General features: G+C 54.8%; 1 protein-coding gene across 3 annotated transcripts in view; it reads right to left on the bottom strand.

Annotated features, from left to right (window-relative positions):
• Positions 1 to 15,148, bottom strand: part of BIN3 (bridging integrator 3) — a 48,437-nt gene that overhangs the window by 5,036 nt on the left and 28,253 nt on the right. The window contains exons 3-7 of one of the 3 annotated variants that reach the window (XM_009243615.4): positions 12,545 to 12,614; positions 11,205 to 11,245; positions 10,790 to 10,851; positions 4,726 to 4,862; positions 4,247 to 4,287 (exon numbers count right to left, since the gene is read on the bottom strand). In XM_009243615.4, the coding sequence (XP_009241890.3) occupies positions 4,247 to 4,287; positions 4,726 to 4,862; positions 10,790 to 10,851; positions 11,205 to 11,245; positions 12,545 to 12,568 (305 nt within the window). In that variant the 5' untranslated portion in view covers positions 12,569 to 12,614. Of the gene's footprint in view, positions 1 to 4,246; positions 4,288 to 4,725; positions 4,863 to 8,656; positions 8,794 to 10,789; positions 10,852 to 11,204; positions 11,246 to 12,544; positions 12,615 to 15,148 lie in introns of those variants that run through there. The other 2 variants (XM_054561340.2, XM_002818888.5) reach the window with 2 other exon arrangements.

The raw sequence follows: 15,148 nt of genomic DNA on the forward strand, positions 1-15,148 counted from the left end.
TGCAGCCTCCACCTCCCAGGTTCCAGCGATTCTCATGCCTCAGCCTCCCGAGGAGCTAGGATTACAGACGTGTGCCACTACGCCCAGCTAATTTTTGTATTTTTAGTAGAGATGGGGTTTCACCATATTGGCCAGGCTGGTCTTCAACTCCTGACCTTGAGTGATCCACCCGCCTCAGCCTCCCAAAGTGCTGCGATTACAGGCGTGAGCCACCGTGGCCGGCCTGGTTTTAAAAAGCCTCAGCAAATCAAGTGTCCATTTGAGGTAAGAGTAATGAAGTTTTGCCAGAGAGTAAGAGCATATTAACTTTATCAAAGCATTAAATGCCCCAAACTAAGTCACAGACCCAGGGAGTAGATTTCGATGAAACAAAGGGCTTATCCCCAAGACAGAAATCCTCTACCTCAACAGTGTCCATAAGGGGCTCCCTGTCTAACAAGGTGCTAAGTGGGTGAAGCCACCAAAGCACCCTGAATCCTCACCCGTGCCCTTAGACATCCCGTAATCAAACCAGCATCTGACCGACTTGCCAGGCAGAAGCCATGGGCCTCCCAGCACTGTGCACAGAGAACGTGGGCCCCTCAGCACCGCGGAACTCAGCACTACGCATGGTCGCCCATGGCGTGGGCTGGAGTGAGACTGCTGGGAGGAGCTAGGCTTGATGCTTTCGCCCAGGGCAGCTGCGTGGTGGAGCTGCAGCTGCTGGGGAGCCCTGCCCCCTTCCTGGGCAGCTGAGAGGCACGTGCTCAGGCAGCAGGTGCAGCTGGGCCTGAGAGGCTACCAAGCCACCTGTCCCTCCGCCCCAAATGGCCAAGGGACCACTGGCAGCCACCCCAGTCCTCGCCTTGATCTTCGTGTTAGAAGCCACCTGCTGCTTGGATGGTCCCAGTGCCTGGGCCTTGTGGGTGCCTGGGAGCTGCCGGGTGGGTGCAGGCGCTGGGACAGGGCAAGGATGAGAGGCAGGCAGGAGGCAGCAGGTGGAGAGCTCTCTGGCCCTGGCCCCAATCCCACCACCCTGAGCTCACATCCTCAGGAAGGAGGGCATCACAGCGTGAAGCCATGTGTGTGCAAGGCGCCTTCCACAGTGCAGGATGGGAGGAGCCGCATGCTCGTTGCTCCAGCAGCCTGACCCCCCACATCCCCTGCGGCACTCTCATAGCCCCCTTCCCACAGCTGTCGGCTGGGGCTTATTATTTCCTGGGCCAGAGTCAGAGCCACCAGGAGCACTGACCACAGCAGAGTGCTGAGTGGGGGTGAGGGAGGCTGGGTTACAGAGCTCCTCGGGGGATGGGGTCGTGGTGTCTCCAGGTGGCCACCTGGCTGCATGGGCTCCTGTCAGGCCCCTGGAACCAAGACCACTTGCCTCTGCAAGACCACTTCCCACCTGCCCCTGTGGGAAGAGCATGTCTTCACCATGAAAACCTCCGTTTCCCATGACAGCACCTCTTAGTCACCAAGAGGTTCTGCCTGCTCAGGCCACTGGAGGCGATTGCTGATAAATTACAACCACGGTGGGGGGAGGTTGGGTCCTGGGATTGGGATTCCCTAGGGGTAGGGACAAGTGTCACACCCTTCTACATTCAGGGGGAACTCACATCAGTCAGGGCATGGCGCAGCTTGTGCCGAGGTGGCTGAAGAGTAGGGGACCAGGACTCTGTCACATCTGCCCTGGTCACTGACCCATTAAGGCCCCATCTCTCCGTTTTCTACTTCTTAGCAACAGAACAGACTTTGCCAAAGCCCTGGGGTGGACAGTGGACGTGCCATGGTGCTGCGTGGGCTCTTAGGTCAGGGCTCAGGCTGCTGGCAGGGGAGGTGGAGACATGCACAGCCTGGGCGCCTGTGCCAGCCCCTCCCAGATATGTCCCTGGGACCCCACAGAGGCCCTGCTGACTCTACCCAACCACACTGGGGGGCCTCTCCCCAGGTGTGAAGCCAGGACCCAGGCTCCACTCTGCTGTTCCAGCGCACTTCACCCCTCCCCTCCCGCTCCTAGGCGCTGACTGTCCCATTATGAGAAGTCAGTTTGGCTGTTTCCACATGTGAGGAAACAGCCTCCCAGGCCTGGTGGGGGCAGGTGGGACAGCCCACCGAGCACGCCCCGCTCCATGGTCCTGCACCACACTGGCAGTTGCCACACCTGGCCGCTGACCTGAGAACACACCGTGGCTTTCCGCTAGACTGTAAGCTCCTGAAGTCTGTTTTACATTTATCCTCAAAGAAGAGGGCTGGGCTGGGCCCAGGCCGGTGATCAAAGCATTACCCATGATCACTGCCCAATTCTTGTCTGTCCTAAGGCTCAATATCAAACTCACTCCCCTGGGGATGGGAGGGGCGAAGAGGAGCAGGAGAGGGAAGGGGAGCGAGGCCGGCTGGGAGGTGGGCTGGGCGCAGCCAGCACTGGTGGGGAATGCCTGCCATGCCTTGGTCTGTGCCCACGCAGCCGGGAGCTTCCACCCACCAGGAAAGGGAAATTGAAAGCATCCCCATCCGACATGACAATGCGGCCCAGAGACTGGGGATTAGAGGCCGAGCCCCTGCAGGGAGGCTGGGGGCGGTGGGGTGGCCATGTGGCCATGATCTTCATCAGAGGACAGGAAAGCTGGAGTTTCCTGTTTCCGGTGCTGGGGTCCCTGGGAGCTTCTCTTCTGGCAAGAGGAAGCCAATGGGAGGAGGCTGTAGGCTGCACGGTTTTATGTGGTTGGGGGAGATCGTATGTCAGCTGTGGGGATGCAGGGAGAAGCCAGCCAGGCAGGCCTGAGGGCTCATGCAGAGGTCAGCGGATCCGCTGTGGAGATGTGCGCCCCCTCTGCCACGCCCCCACCTTCCTGGCAGGTGGCGGACCACCAGCGTGGTGGGAAGTGGCTGGGGTTTCTCTCCATTTGGGCTTCAGAAGCCAGGAATCAGATTTCAAGGGCGCCTTGCTGATACTGAAATTGAGGTGGGAGTCAGTTCCCCAGTTCTCTGAGTCCCTGCCTCATTCTGCCAGCCATGGGTGCCTGTGGCAGCCTCTGTGTCCGTCTCTGGGACCCCTGTGGCCCTGGCACAGAAGAGCCCTCTGTGGGTAGGGTCTGCTCAGTCTGCGTCCTTCCCAACCAGCCCTGAACAGTCTGTCCTGAAGCCCAGGACCAAAACCCACAGCCATGGAGCTCTTTCTGCACCCCAGCTCCCTGTGCAACCCTGTGGTATGGGGCTGCACTGTCACCAGCAGGCAGGGGGTGGCGGATGCCCACTCTGGGGAGGCTGGGTGGCCAGGGCTGGAGCAGGAGGCACAGTACCTTCTCCCCCTGCCTTCGCTGAGCCTCCACGGTCCTGGCTTAGAAACAAGAGCTTGCTAGGGTCAGGCGGGCCTTTTCCTAATCCCATACTTCAGGCCTGCACAGTCAACGAACAGCTCAGCAATCCCAAACACCAGGGGCTGCAGGATCAAAAACTGCTCCCCTCGTTGCCCTGTGGGCCCTGGGCCAGGCCAGCGATAATTAGGCAGAGCCTCATTACCCGGCCCTGGCAAGGCACTGCCTGGGACCACCGCAGAAGAGACAACGAAGTGCAGCTGGGCAAACAGGAGCTTTCTAGGTCACAGCCTGCTCGAGAGAAGCCAGGGAAGATCAAGTGATTCGGGGCTTCAAGGCACGGCTCTGCCTGTTCCCCGCCCTGGGGACCGAGGGAATAGGCCTGTCTGATCACTGACCAGGGCCTGCCCAACAGAAGATGAGTCTCACAGAAGCATTCCTGACCCCAACAGGTCACAAGCTAGGGGACCTTCCCGGGCCAGACCCTGCTGCCGCGCCCCTCCCTGTGTGCGGCCACCCCACATTTCCAAAGCCGAGTGCTGCAGGCAGCTGCTCTCCCAATCCGGCGGGGCCAGATGAAAGGCCTTGCTCATGTCCGCTGAGGGCTGGCCAAGATCTCTGCTAGCTCCATTCAGCAAGCCCTGGCCCCAGTGGCTCTCAATCAGGAGGAAGCGGTCAAATGACCACCAGAACAGCGGCGGTTGCTGGGTGGGGCGGGAAGGGGGTGGTGGCAAGGGTACCCTGAGCTCGCCTGGGCCATGCGGGTACTCTGGAGTCCCCAGGAGCATGGACGCTTAGGCCACAGGTCACAGAGCTGACGTCCCCACTGAGTTTCCCGTCAGGCCCCATGGGAATCTGGGGACAGGCAGCTAGAAATCCTGTTCAGTCCCCAAGTGGCCGCTGACCTGCCTCTCCCGTAAGTGCCCCGAGGCCCCCAGGTGATACTGACTCACTTTTTTAAGGGCTCGATCACAGTCTTCTGGATCTGGTTCACCTGTCAAAGAAAAACCCAAAGACATTAAAACAGGTGGGGAGGGGAGGGCGACACGCAAGGCAGGGCCCCTAACTACCACTGGGCTAGGAAGTCTGAAGGGCCACAGGGTGCTGTCCTTGTCCTGGGCTTGGCCTTGCTCAGGGTGGAGGCCGGGCGGGTGGCCACAGAAGGCTCAGGGGCTGGGGTGAACAGGACTGCCGCCGGCGACCCTCACAGTAAGTAACATGAGCTCGTGGAGCCTCAGGAAGCAGGTAGAGCCAAGGCAGAAGAGTCTGGAAAGAGCCCCGTGGGCTTGCAGCACCTTGCAGCACACGAGGCCAGAGGGCTTAGAGCCCCGAGAGCAGAGGGAGCCCACTCGGGCCTCCCCGCACAGCCCACCCAGAGGCCCAGACGGGGGGCAAAGTCATGCTTGCCCACCCCAGACCAAGACCTAGTCACCTTTTCCTGATTGAAGGCGTCCATCCGCTTCACGGCCGTGTCCAGGGCCATCACCATGTTCAGAAGGTCCTGGTCTTGCTCACAGAGGGGATTAGAGAGTAAGTCCAAGGATATCTTCACGGCAGATTTTGACATGGCTGTGGGAAGCCAAAGCTCAGTGAGCCTTCTATGAAGGGGCAGGTTTCACGGCCTTCTCTCCAGGACCCCGTCCTCCTATGCCAGGGGCCTGTACCCTGAAAACCTCTTCCCACAGCCACAGCCGTCAGAATGGCGAAGTACCACACAACCACAAGCTGCTGATCCCCACGGTTTAATGTTCGTTCCTGACCCTAACACTGCTCCGGACAATTCTTTTGAGCGGCTTTACCTGTTCTCCAAACTCTGGGTTAGAAAAGGACCATCTGGGTGGGAGGCTATAAAATATGTTTCTGGCTCCAAAGATTCTAATTCAGTAAACCTGGTACCCAGGAATATGCATTTAAAACCACCTCTCCAGGTGGTATGGACATGACGCTTGGTTTGGGACTCCCGGATGGACAAGAATAACAGTACTCCAGTTTACACACAATTTTTACTACAAAAGGCCAACAGTAAATATTTCAGGCTTCGTGGGCCATACGATTTCTGTTGCAGCTTCTCAACTCTGCCTTGTGCTGTGAAAACTGCCAACAACACATAAAAAATAGATGTGGCTGTTTCAATAAAACTTTATTGACAAAACTAGGTCAGATTAGGCCAGCAGCTGTAGCCTGCCAACCCCTGGTTTCCTCAACATCCAGTAGGAAGAGATACACTGGAAAATGTGTTTTCCCCCGAGACTCACCCAGACACACTCTGCAGCTGGTACAGGCAGCACTGGGACAGCAGGGCCCTCCTCCAGGGTCTCTTCCTGCTCCCCTAGAATTTTGTTTGTAAATAATGTAAACCTGGGAACTTGTACGGGACAAAATGCTCCAAAGCTGCCAGCAGGTCCCCATCTTGGGGTTCTGCCGAGGTTCCCATGCACTCTCATTTAGGGCTCAAACAACCCAAGGGATGTCTAGCAGAAACGTATTTTGGTTCCATTTTAGAGAGGAGGCAGATTAGGTGCAAAAGGGTTCGTAATGCCTCCAAGGTCAAATGGCTGAACGTGCCAGCCGGGCCCTGACCCTTGACCCTGGACAGCTGCTTCCCTGTTCACTGCTCTCCTTCTGATCTGGCCTAGAGGAAGCCAGTGGAGAGGTCCATCAGGCATTCGCTGACGTTTTTCAAGGCACCCTGGTACCCGATCCCCATGAATGTGCCACCCACCCCTCTGTGCTCCTCCCTCCTGTGTTGACATTCCCTGCTGGGCAGATGGGAAGCCTGGGAGTCACAGGCGGCTCAGAGGCGGGATGGAGACCGCTGGCAGCTTTGGAGCTCTTGGTCCTGAACGTTTTCAGGCCTCCATTATTTCTAGATTCTAGAAACAAAATTCTGGAGGGGCAGGAAGCGGCCCTGGAGAAGGGTCATGCTGGCCTGATGCCGTCTGTACCAGTGTCAGAGTGCGTCTGGGGCAGGTCTCAGGAGAGAAGACACATTGCGAATGCATTTCTTACCATATGCATGTTACTGAATTTAAGATGCTCTTCATTGCAAGTCACTTATTGTATAGACCACTAAGAGAGAAAAAAATTGTCAATCAAACCAGGCTACGCTTTCAGTACTTTGATTTCAGAGATGTTAACCGTGGAAAAAATGTCTTAAGACCCATGACATAAGGTCTGCCTCCCAGTTAATTACAGATGTGCCTTGCCTAGCACTCCATGGCATGAACCCGAACCCTGACCCTGCGCTCCCTGAGGAGGGGTCTGCCTCCCCCAGGCCCCTTCACCAGCCAGCAAAGCAGCGCTGAACAGACTAGCCGGTCCGGAGCACCCTCCTGGGGTTTTTCTGGAATCTGGGAGAGCGCTACAGTCAACCAGCAAAAGGGCAAACTGTGGGAGAAGGCTGGAAATGTAAACTTTCCAGAAATGTTGAAGCAACGGAGGGAAAAACACCTCTTAAATTCTGTGGAGTGACTCTGTAGATTTAGGAACAAACGTTATGTATAACTTAATTTGATTATGAAATGATCACATACAGCATAATAAAAAGATAATAAAATTCTGGATAAAGCTGGAAATGTTTCTGAAAAATATCTTCCGCAATTTCTTAAAAAAATATCTGAGGAAAACAACCCAAAAAGCCAGAGGAGCGAGGAGACGTTCTTCCCACTTTCCTTTTTTTTTCAGACGGAGTTTCGCTCTTGTCGCCCAGGCTGGAGTGCAATGGCATCATCTGGGCTCACTGCATCCTCCGCCTCCTGGCTTCAAGTGATTCTCCTGCTTCAGCCTCCCAAGTAGCTGGGATTACAGGCGCCTGCCATCACACCCACCTAATTTTTGTATTTTTAGTAGAGACGGGGTTTCACCATGTTGGCCAGGCTGGTCTCGAACTCCCGACCTCAGGTGATCTACCTGTCTTCGCCTCCCAAAGTGCTGGGCTTACAGGTGTGAGCCACTGCGCCCAGCCAAACCGCATTTTCCCCTTTCCTAAAGCTCTTGCATTGTCAGGAAGTCAAGGAACTGAGTGGGCTCAGTGGCTGGCCCTGGGCAGAACTGGGTCTGGAATCCCCGCCCAGTGATGCCCCCGCTTCATGTGCACAGAGCAGAGCTGGGGTAGATGACGCCAGGAACACCATGGTCTTAGCTGGGCATAGTGGCTCATGCCTGTAATCCCTGTGCTTTGGGAAGCTGAAGCAGGAGGATCCCTTGAGCCCAGGAGTTCGAGACCAGCCTGGATGACACAGCGTGACTCCGTTCCCTCTCAACAAAAATAAACAGCAGATCTCCATGCCCCTCTGGACCTGTGGTCCCTGCCCCAGGCCATACCCCTCACTGTTCCCTGCAGGGACTGGGAGAGGGGCACAGTCAGCCTGGCCCATACCAGGAGGCTGGTGATCTTTGAACCTTAGAGAAGGTGAGGGTCTTGGACCCCACCCGGGTCTCTGGAGTCCTGATGCGGCCTCTGGAATGTAAGATTCAAAGATTCACCAGAGCACTCTGAAAGTAGTATGAGTTTCTGAAAGAAAGATCATCTTTTTTAGAGTAACTGGGGATTTTCCACCTTGCTGGGGAGCTCAGGAGATTCCATGCTCAGGAAAAGCATCCTTCCATTCCCCTCAACTGTCCAGATCAGTGGTGCTCACAGTGTGGGCCTCAGCATCACCTGGGAACTCCAGGGACACACATTTTCAGGTCTCGCCCAGCCCATGAGTTAGTTGGAGGCTGGAGGTGGGGCCCAGCGGCCCATGGCACAGCAAGCCCACCTACAATGCTGATGCCCCGTATGTGAGACTGATGTGGCTGTCAGGCTCGCCTCGGCCCCATGACCAGCACCACCGCTCTTCAGAGGCACTGTCTCTGCCCACATCCATTCCTGACAGAGGACAGTAGTGTTAGGCTTCTGCAGTTACCCATTGAACTCTGGTTTCTCTGCTGGAAAACTAAGCTTTCCACAGCCACGGACGGTGCATCACGGACCCCTGATGCCCTCCTTGGTTCCGGAGCAAGCCACTGTGAACACAGCACACCCTGGCTTTATTTATGCTCTGACAATGCAGCTGTCTGCAGAAGCAGGAAGGAAAGGAAGCAATGGGTCACAGCAGCTCCCAAACTGGAAAGGCAGTGGGGACCGATCAAGAAAAATGCGACCCAAGTAACTCAGACCTGAAATAACTACAAAACAAACAACTGCAGACAAACTCCCAAATCCAGTCCTTGGCTTGAGACACACATAGTTTGGCAACGCTAGAGGCCAGGAACAAGGTGCATGTTCAGACCAGCCCACGGCCCAGGAATTAGCACTGGCATGAGAATTTATGGCACAGACCAAGATGGCCACAGTCCCTGCACAGGCAGTCAGCGCTCACCCGGGCGTGGTAGTGGTGGTGGTGGTGGTGGTGGTGGTGGTGACGGCAGCTCCCAGGGAAGGAATGCTTTCTTTTTGTGATCAGTGCTTTGTAGGAAAGGTGTGTTTACACATCAGTAACTGGCTGAGGCTTAGGAGCTGGCATAAAATGGAAACAAATTCAAATCACTGCCTCTATTAGGCACACTTCAAGGGTTTTCCTCTTAACTGCAGTACCAAGTAGGAGCATGCGGGTCCTCAAATCCCACCCTTAGGTGCCCACTGCCCTGTGGCCCTTTGAATGGTGTCAGTAGACAGTGATGCCGCCCCATTTGCACTAGGCTCACAGCCAGCCAAGCCAAGAGTGGACGGGCCAGGGTTCCGGAGTGGCAGCTGTTTCAGTCACCTTCTAGTTTGGTGGTGGGGGCGGGGGTGGGCAAAGCAATGAGTGGGGCATGGGCAGGCTTTGCTGTGGAGACAAGGCCCTGGACTTGGAGAAGAGGAGTTGAACTCTTCCTCCTTTATCAAATGGACATGCCATTTATAAAATGGGTGTGTCATGTGCCCCGCCAATCTCAAGGTCAGAAAAGCTCAGGTAGGTGAAATTTCTTCACAGCCATAACACGGCATTATTCAGCAGCTGGAGTGGCCAAGGGGACTGAAGATGGCTTCTCCACCCTCCTGCTGCCTGTCCTGCACCTCTGGTCAGCGTGCACAGCCTTTGGGCCTCCGTGCTTGCTGTCCACTGTGTTTCAGACCCTCTTCCCTTGGCTCTACTTGTGTGGGTTACTCATTCCTTCAGGACTCTGCCCAGGCATCACGTCCCCAGGAGGGCCTCCCTTGACCCTGTCACTCTCCACCTCCTTATTTTTATTGACCCTGCACGCCACGACATGTCATCATATACCGATCTGCCTGTGGACCTCTTGCAGGTCTTCCTCCTAGAACATAAGCTCCCATCTTGTCTTGCTGTTGAGTCTCTAGTGCTGAGTGTGCCTGGTGCACATGGGTTCTCGGTCAGTATCTGCTAAGTGAGAGGAAGTGGGCAGTCCTGGCCATACCCAAGTCTCTTTCAGGTCCTCAGCCCAGTGGTATACAGACACAGCTCTCCCACTGGACCCAGGGAAGGAGCTGCAGGAGTCCACCTAGTCAGGGAGGCTTGCTGCCGACCATGATGACGGTGATGCCAGGAGCGGACACCCCGAGAGCTGACCCGTGCTAGGCCCTGTTCTCAGTGCTTTACGTTGCTCATCTGACTTAATCTTCAACAACAGCCTGTGCCACTCGGACAGCGTTACCTGTGCTTCTCGCGTGAGGGAACTGAGGTAGAGCTAAGTCAGCTGCCCAGAGCTGCACAGGGAGTGCTGAAGCTATTGATCAACCTTTGGTCAATTGCTTGCTGCTCTTGGGTGGGAAAGTCAAGGCCTTGGAGAAAGAACCTCAAGGAATGGTCTCCATCTCTCCCGGTTGCTCGTCGCCTCCTTTCTGGGACATGGCCTGCAGCAAGGGCTCTGGACGCTCCCTTATTCCCGACCTGCTTGTGTCTCTAGGCTCCTGGGCCTGGTTCCTCCTTGTTTCAAACAAGAACTCTCCAGCCAAGAAACCTCCCCAAGGGACCTGGCTGTTTCCCAGCACCTGCTGGCCCCCACTTCCCAAGGACCTCCCAGTGCCCTTTGTCATGACAGAATTATCTGGGCTATTTCTGGCCTTACACTTTAACGCAACCTCCTGTTTAAACACACAACAGCTTCCATTCTTGTTGCCACTGGAGCGCCCGTCCCAGCAGGCCAGGGAGTCTCGTTTCTGTGGGAGGGAACGTGCTTCCCTTTCCCTCGGGACAGCCTGAGCCGGTGGCCAGGATTCTGAGGCAACGGAGGCATCTGCTACCAGAAGCTCCCACCAGCTGCAGTACTGCCCTGACTGGAGTCCCAGGAGAGCCTCGCCCCAGCACCCACATCCAGAGTGGGGCAGTGCGAGCTCTGTGCAAAGTGGGATCTGACTGGTGAAGAGTAACTGTCCTCAGGCTGCTTCTCAGGACACTGGGTACACATCCTCTGAGTGCAGCAACGTCAGAGCCCTTGGGGGGCTGAGGGAGGAGGGTGCCCATCTCTGTCCCACCTGCCTAAGCCAGTGGTGCAGGTGGAAAGTCACCTACCCAGGTCGGCGTCGGTGCTCTTCTTCATGTCTTTCTGCAGCCTCCGGGTCTGCTCTTCCAGCCTGCAAGGCAGGGGATGGGTTGCTTGGGGTCCCCTTCCTTCCCCCTACCTAAGCGAAGCCCAGGTGCTCTGGAGGGCCTGCCAGGGAGGAGGAGAAAGGGATCTTCTCCATGGGGATTTTTCCCGCTGACTGAAGTGCCACTACACCCAAAGGCTACAAGTGAACGACTCTCATGTGGCTATTGCGGGGGAACAGTTCCAGCAGCCTGGTGACCCGAGCTGCCCTCAGCTTCCAGGGTGCTCACGGGGCAGAGGGGCAGCCCAGGGAAGGGCACGGGGCAGACAGGTGAGACCTGGCAGGGGGCCCTTGTCCCTCCCTGCCTCCCACCTCATCTTTCTGGGGTTGACACTCACTGCTGAAGTTTTCCATACTCCCTTTCAAAGTCTCTCTCCACCTGCAACGAGAGAGATAACTCAATTATCGGAGAAATGACAACACGGTGGAAAAAACCTCCCAGCCTCCTGAAACTCTCTCCACACCCTGCCCCAGTCCACAGAAAACAACACGGTCCAGTTCACACAAGCACCGACATATCGCTCCTGACACGGTATTCTTGTGTTCCCAAGTTAATTAAGTGTTTGATTTACGGAGGAAGGCTCCCCTCCCAGAGGGGCCAGCCAGGCAGGTGCCAGCGGACTGTGGCTCTGCTCTTCCCAGCCGGGAGCAAGGCACTTGCTGCATGCCCTCCTCACCCCAGGCTGGAGGCAGTCACGGTGCTCAGAATGTGACTGGACCCCATCCAGGGAGGCAGCAGGGTGCAGAGGAGAGGACGGGTCTGGAATTGGGGGTCTGTCTCTGCCGTTTCCTAGTTTCCAGGTCCATGCAGGGCACCTCCCCTCCTACCCTGCCTTCCACTCAGGGCCACCTGCCCCTGCTGGGCTCAGGGTTGGTCAGGAACAACCGTGCACCTGTGCTTTGTGATTGGGATGCATCAAACACAGACACTGTGACTATTGACTCAGGTCAGGCTCTCTCCATTCCCGACCGGATATCAACTCCCTCGAGAGCCAGCAACACTGAAACCAAATGCATGAGTCCTGAACCCGGGGCTGCACTTGTTGCGGAAGATGAAGTTAAGAAGTCTAGTACTTTCTTCTGGTGCCTTGACTTCACTATCTGTAAAACGGAGCCTCATGATTGGTCTCTTATGGGCATGCAATGGGAAGTAAATGACATCGAGAGGCAAAGAAGGAGACTAAGCTAGAGGCCTGCTCTCCCTGGCCAGAACTGCAGCCGTCAGGGGCCAGCTTCGGACTTCATGCTCTGAGAAGTCAAAACCGCTAACTCACGTTCACAGAGCCCTCACCTGTGTGCTTTACAAGAATGGAGTTCTCTACACTCACCTCCAAGGCAGGTGTGACTATCAGATGATAGTACTGAGGAGGTCACCGGGAACCAGGTATGTACCCTGGGCATGGTCACCCCACTGGTGAGGGGTAGAGCTGAGCCCAGTGGAAATGGAACCCAGGCAGCGTGGCTCCACAGCCTATGTTCGTAACCATCATTCTCCTGGAAGGCATTTGCTGATAAATGAAAGCCTTGACCTAAGAAAGAAGTCCTCCTGGCTGCTCCCCGGGAATCCTGTCCCCAAGAGCCCCAGATCCTGACTTCTGCTCAGAGGGTCAGGGAGTACATATCTGCAGAAACTGCCAGAGCCATGCTATTCCTACCACTGTCTTCCAGCAATGCTGACCTGATGAGAGCGTTCTAAGCCCATCAACCTTAGCACTCCACGTTTGGATTTAGATTAATTCAACATAGCCCTGGAATGACAAAACAGCATTTATGTTACAAATGAGGAGCCCGAAGCCCAGAGACAGGAGTGACTTCCCTAAGGATGCAGGACATTCTGGTGGCAATGCAAGGCTAGAATCCAGAGTCCTGGTTCAGGTCTTTTTGTTTCAAATTTAAACAACATTCATTCCTATGAACACGTATTGAGCACCTATTAAGTGCGATGCATTCTGCCAGGTTCTGGGGATACGCTGGTGATTCAAACAGACATGGGCCCTGGTGGTGGAGATAAACAACTGCCAGATACAAATTTACTTGCTGACTATGATGGGCCTTTTGGACAGCAGGAATGAGGCCAGAGAGAGTTGAACACAGAGTCTGCTTAGCTCTGGCTCTCTGGGCATGACAACAGACTCATTGCATGGAGGTAGCTTACTTTCCTCATTTCAACTGTAAAACCCAGAAGCAGGAAAAAATGTTCTTTTCCTTACTTTATGATCCTAGCATCTAGAATCTTCCACAAAACTGTGAAGTAAAACCCACCATTGGTGCCCCCGCCTCCCATCCTACAATCTTTCTTCCTCTTTTCAACAGACTCTTTCTCCATCCAGGAACCCAATATTTTTATCATTACTTACCTTAAGATCCAGCAAAAGCTACTCATAAGAAAAAAATTCAAAATTCACTCCTACTAAAGCACAAATGCTTGATGAGCATTTAAAGTGTTGCCTGTCCCAGGGGATTTGCAAGTTTGCAGGAACCAAAGTCTTAGCTAAAGGAACAGAAAGATTCTGGTGTGACTGCAGGTGGGAAATTTGCTTTGGTGTGAAGGAGCCTCGCCAGGGCCCTTGAAAATCTGTACTTTGGTGTCAGCCTAGTTTTCTCCAGCAGGGCTGGAAGAATGCAGTTTAGAGGCATGAGCAGAGGCAGGTAAGATATGAACTCTGATACTAGCTGTGGAGACTTGATAGCACTAAGCATTTTTTTTTTTTGAGACAGGGTTTTGCTCTGTTGCCCAGGCTGGAATGCGGTGGTGGCATCATGGCTCACTGCAGCCTTGTCCTTCTAGGCCCAAGCAGTACTCCTGTCTCAACCTCCTGCATAGCTGGGACTATAGGCATATGCCATTATGTCTGGCTAATTTTTTAAATTCTTGTGGAGAGAGGATTTTGCTATGTTGCCTAGGCTCGTCTTGAACTCCTGGCCTCAAGTGATCCTCTTGCATTGGCCTCCCAAAGTGCTGGGATTACAGGTTTAAGCCATCTCACCCAGCCAACTTTAGGTGGCTTACGAGGAAATAGCTGATAATAATATCTACCCCAGTGGTTCCTTTTGAGGATTAAGAGGCAGTGTGTGTAGAGCAGATTGCAAGGTGCCTGGCCCACGGCAGTCCTCACTAAATGTTGGTTTCTGTGTTTTTCTCCTGCTCACTGGGGTGCTGGGAAGACCAGAGCAATCTGGGGCTGCAGGCTGGGCTATAAACCTGGGCTATAAGCTGCCCCAAGCACACAGGAAACTGGCAGCCAGGAAAACCCTGATGTTGGTTAAGGGTGGAGTCCCCTGCTTGGGTGTTGTGACAATGCCCTAGCTTCCTTTACTAGACACACTTTTTTTTTCTTTTGAGACGGAGTTTCGCTCTTGTCACCCAGGCTAGAGTGCAATGGCGTGATCTTGGCTCACCGCAACCTCCGCCTCCCGGGTTCAAGCGATTCTCCTGCCTCAGCCTCCCGAGTAGCTCGGATTACAGGCATGTGCCACCGCGCCCGGCTAATTTTTGTGTTTTTAGTAGAGGCAGGGTTTCTCCATGTTGGTCAGGCTGGCCTCGAACTCCTGACCTCAGGTGATCCCCCCCGCCTCGGCCTCCCAAAGTGTTGGGATTACAGGCGTGAGCCACTGTGCCTGGCCTGCTGGACACGTCCTTTTTTTTTTTTTTTTTTTTTTGAGACAGAGTCTCACTCTGTCGCTCAGACTGGAGGGCGGTGGCACAATCTCTGCTCACTGCAACCTCTGCCTCCCAGGCTGAAGCAATTCTCATGCCTCAGCCTCCCGAGTAGCTGGGACTACAGGAGCCAGCCACCACACCCGGCTAATTTTTGAATTTTTTTTTTTTTTTTTTTGTAGACATGGGGTCACCATGTTGCCTGGGCTGGTCTTGAACTCCTGGCCTCAAGTGATCTGCCTGCCTTGGCCTCCCAAAGTGCTGGGATTACAGGCATGAGCCACTGCGCCCAGCCCACATCTTTCTTCTAACGTTGCAGGATATGACAGCTGAGCAGCATCTTTACGTATTAAAAGTATTTATTTCCAGAAAGAGAAAATTAAAACTAAGCACTACTTGGCCCAAACCAAACTCCTCTAGAGATCCAGAACACACAGGGGGCGCTCTTTGGGAGGGGTGCTGAGTGTTAGCTGAACCCCGGGGCCCAAGCTTTTGGCTCCCTTCCTCTCTTTTGCAATCCCCCAAGTGTGCCGATGTGTGTGGGATGTCAGAGAACACCTGGTCTCCCTGGCTGGGGACTGCTTGGACTTGTACCGGGAGGGACTTCAGGTTTTCAGCTAGGTT

Source organism: Pongo abelii, chromosome 7, assembly GCF_028885655.2.
Source record: "Pongo abelii isolate AG06213 chromosome 7, NHGRI_mPonAbe1-v2.0_pri, whole genome shotgun sequence".
NCBI classification, from domain to species: Eukaryota; Metazoa; Chordata; class Mammalia; order Primates; family Hominidae; genus Pongo; species Pongo abelii.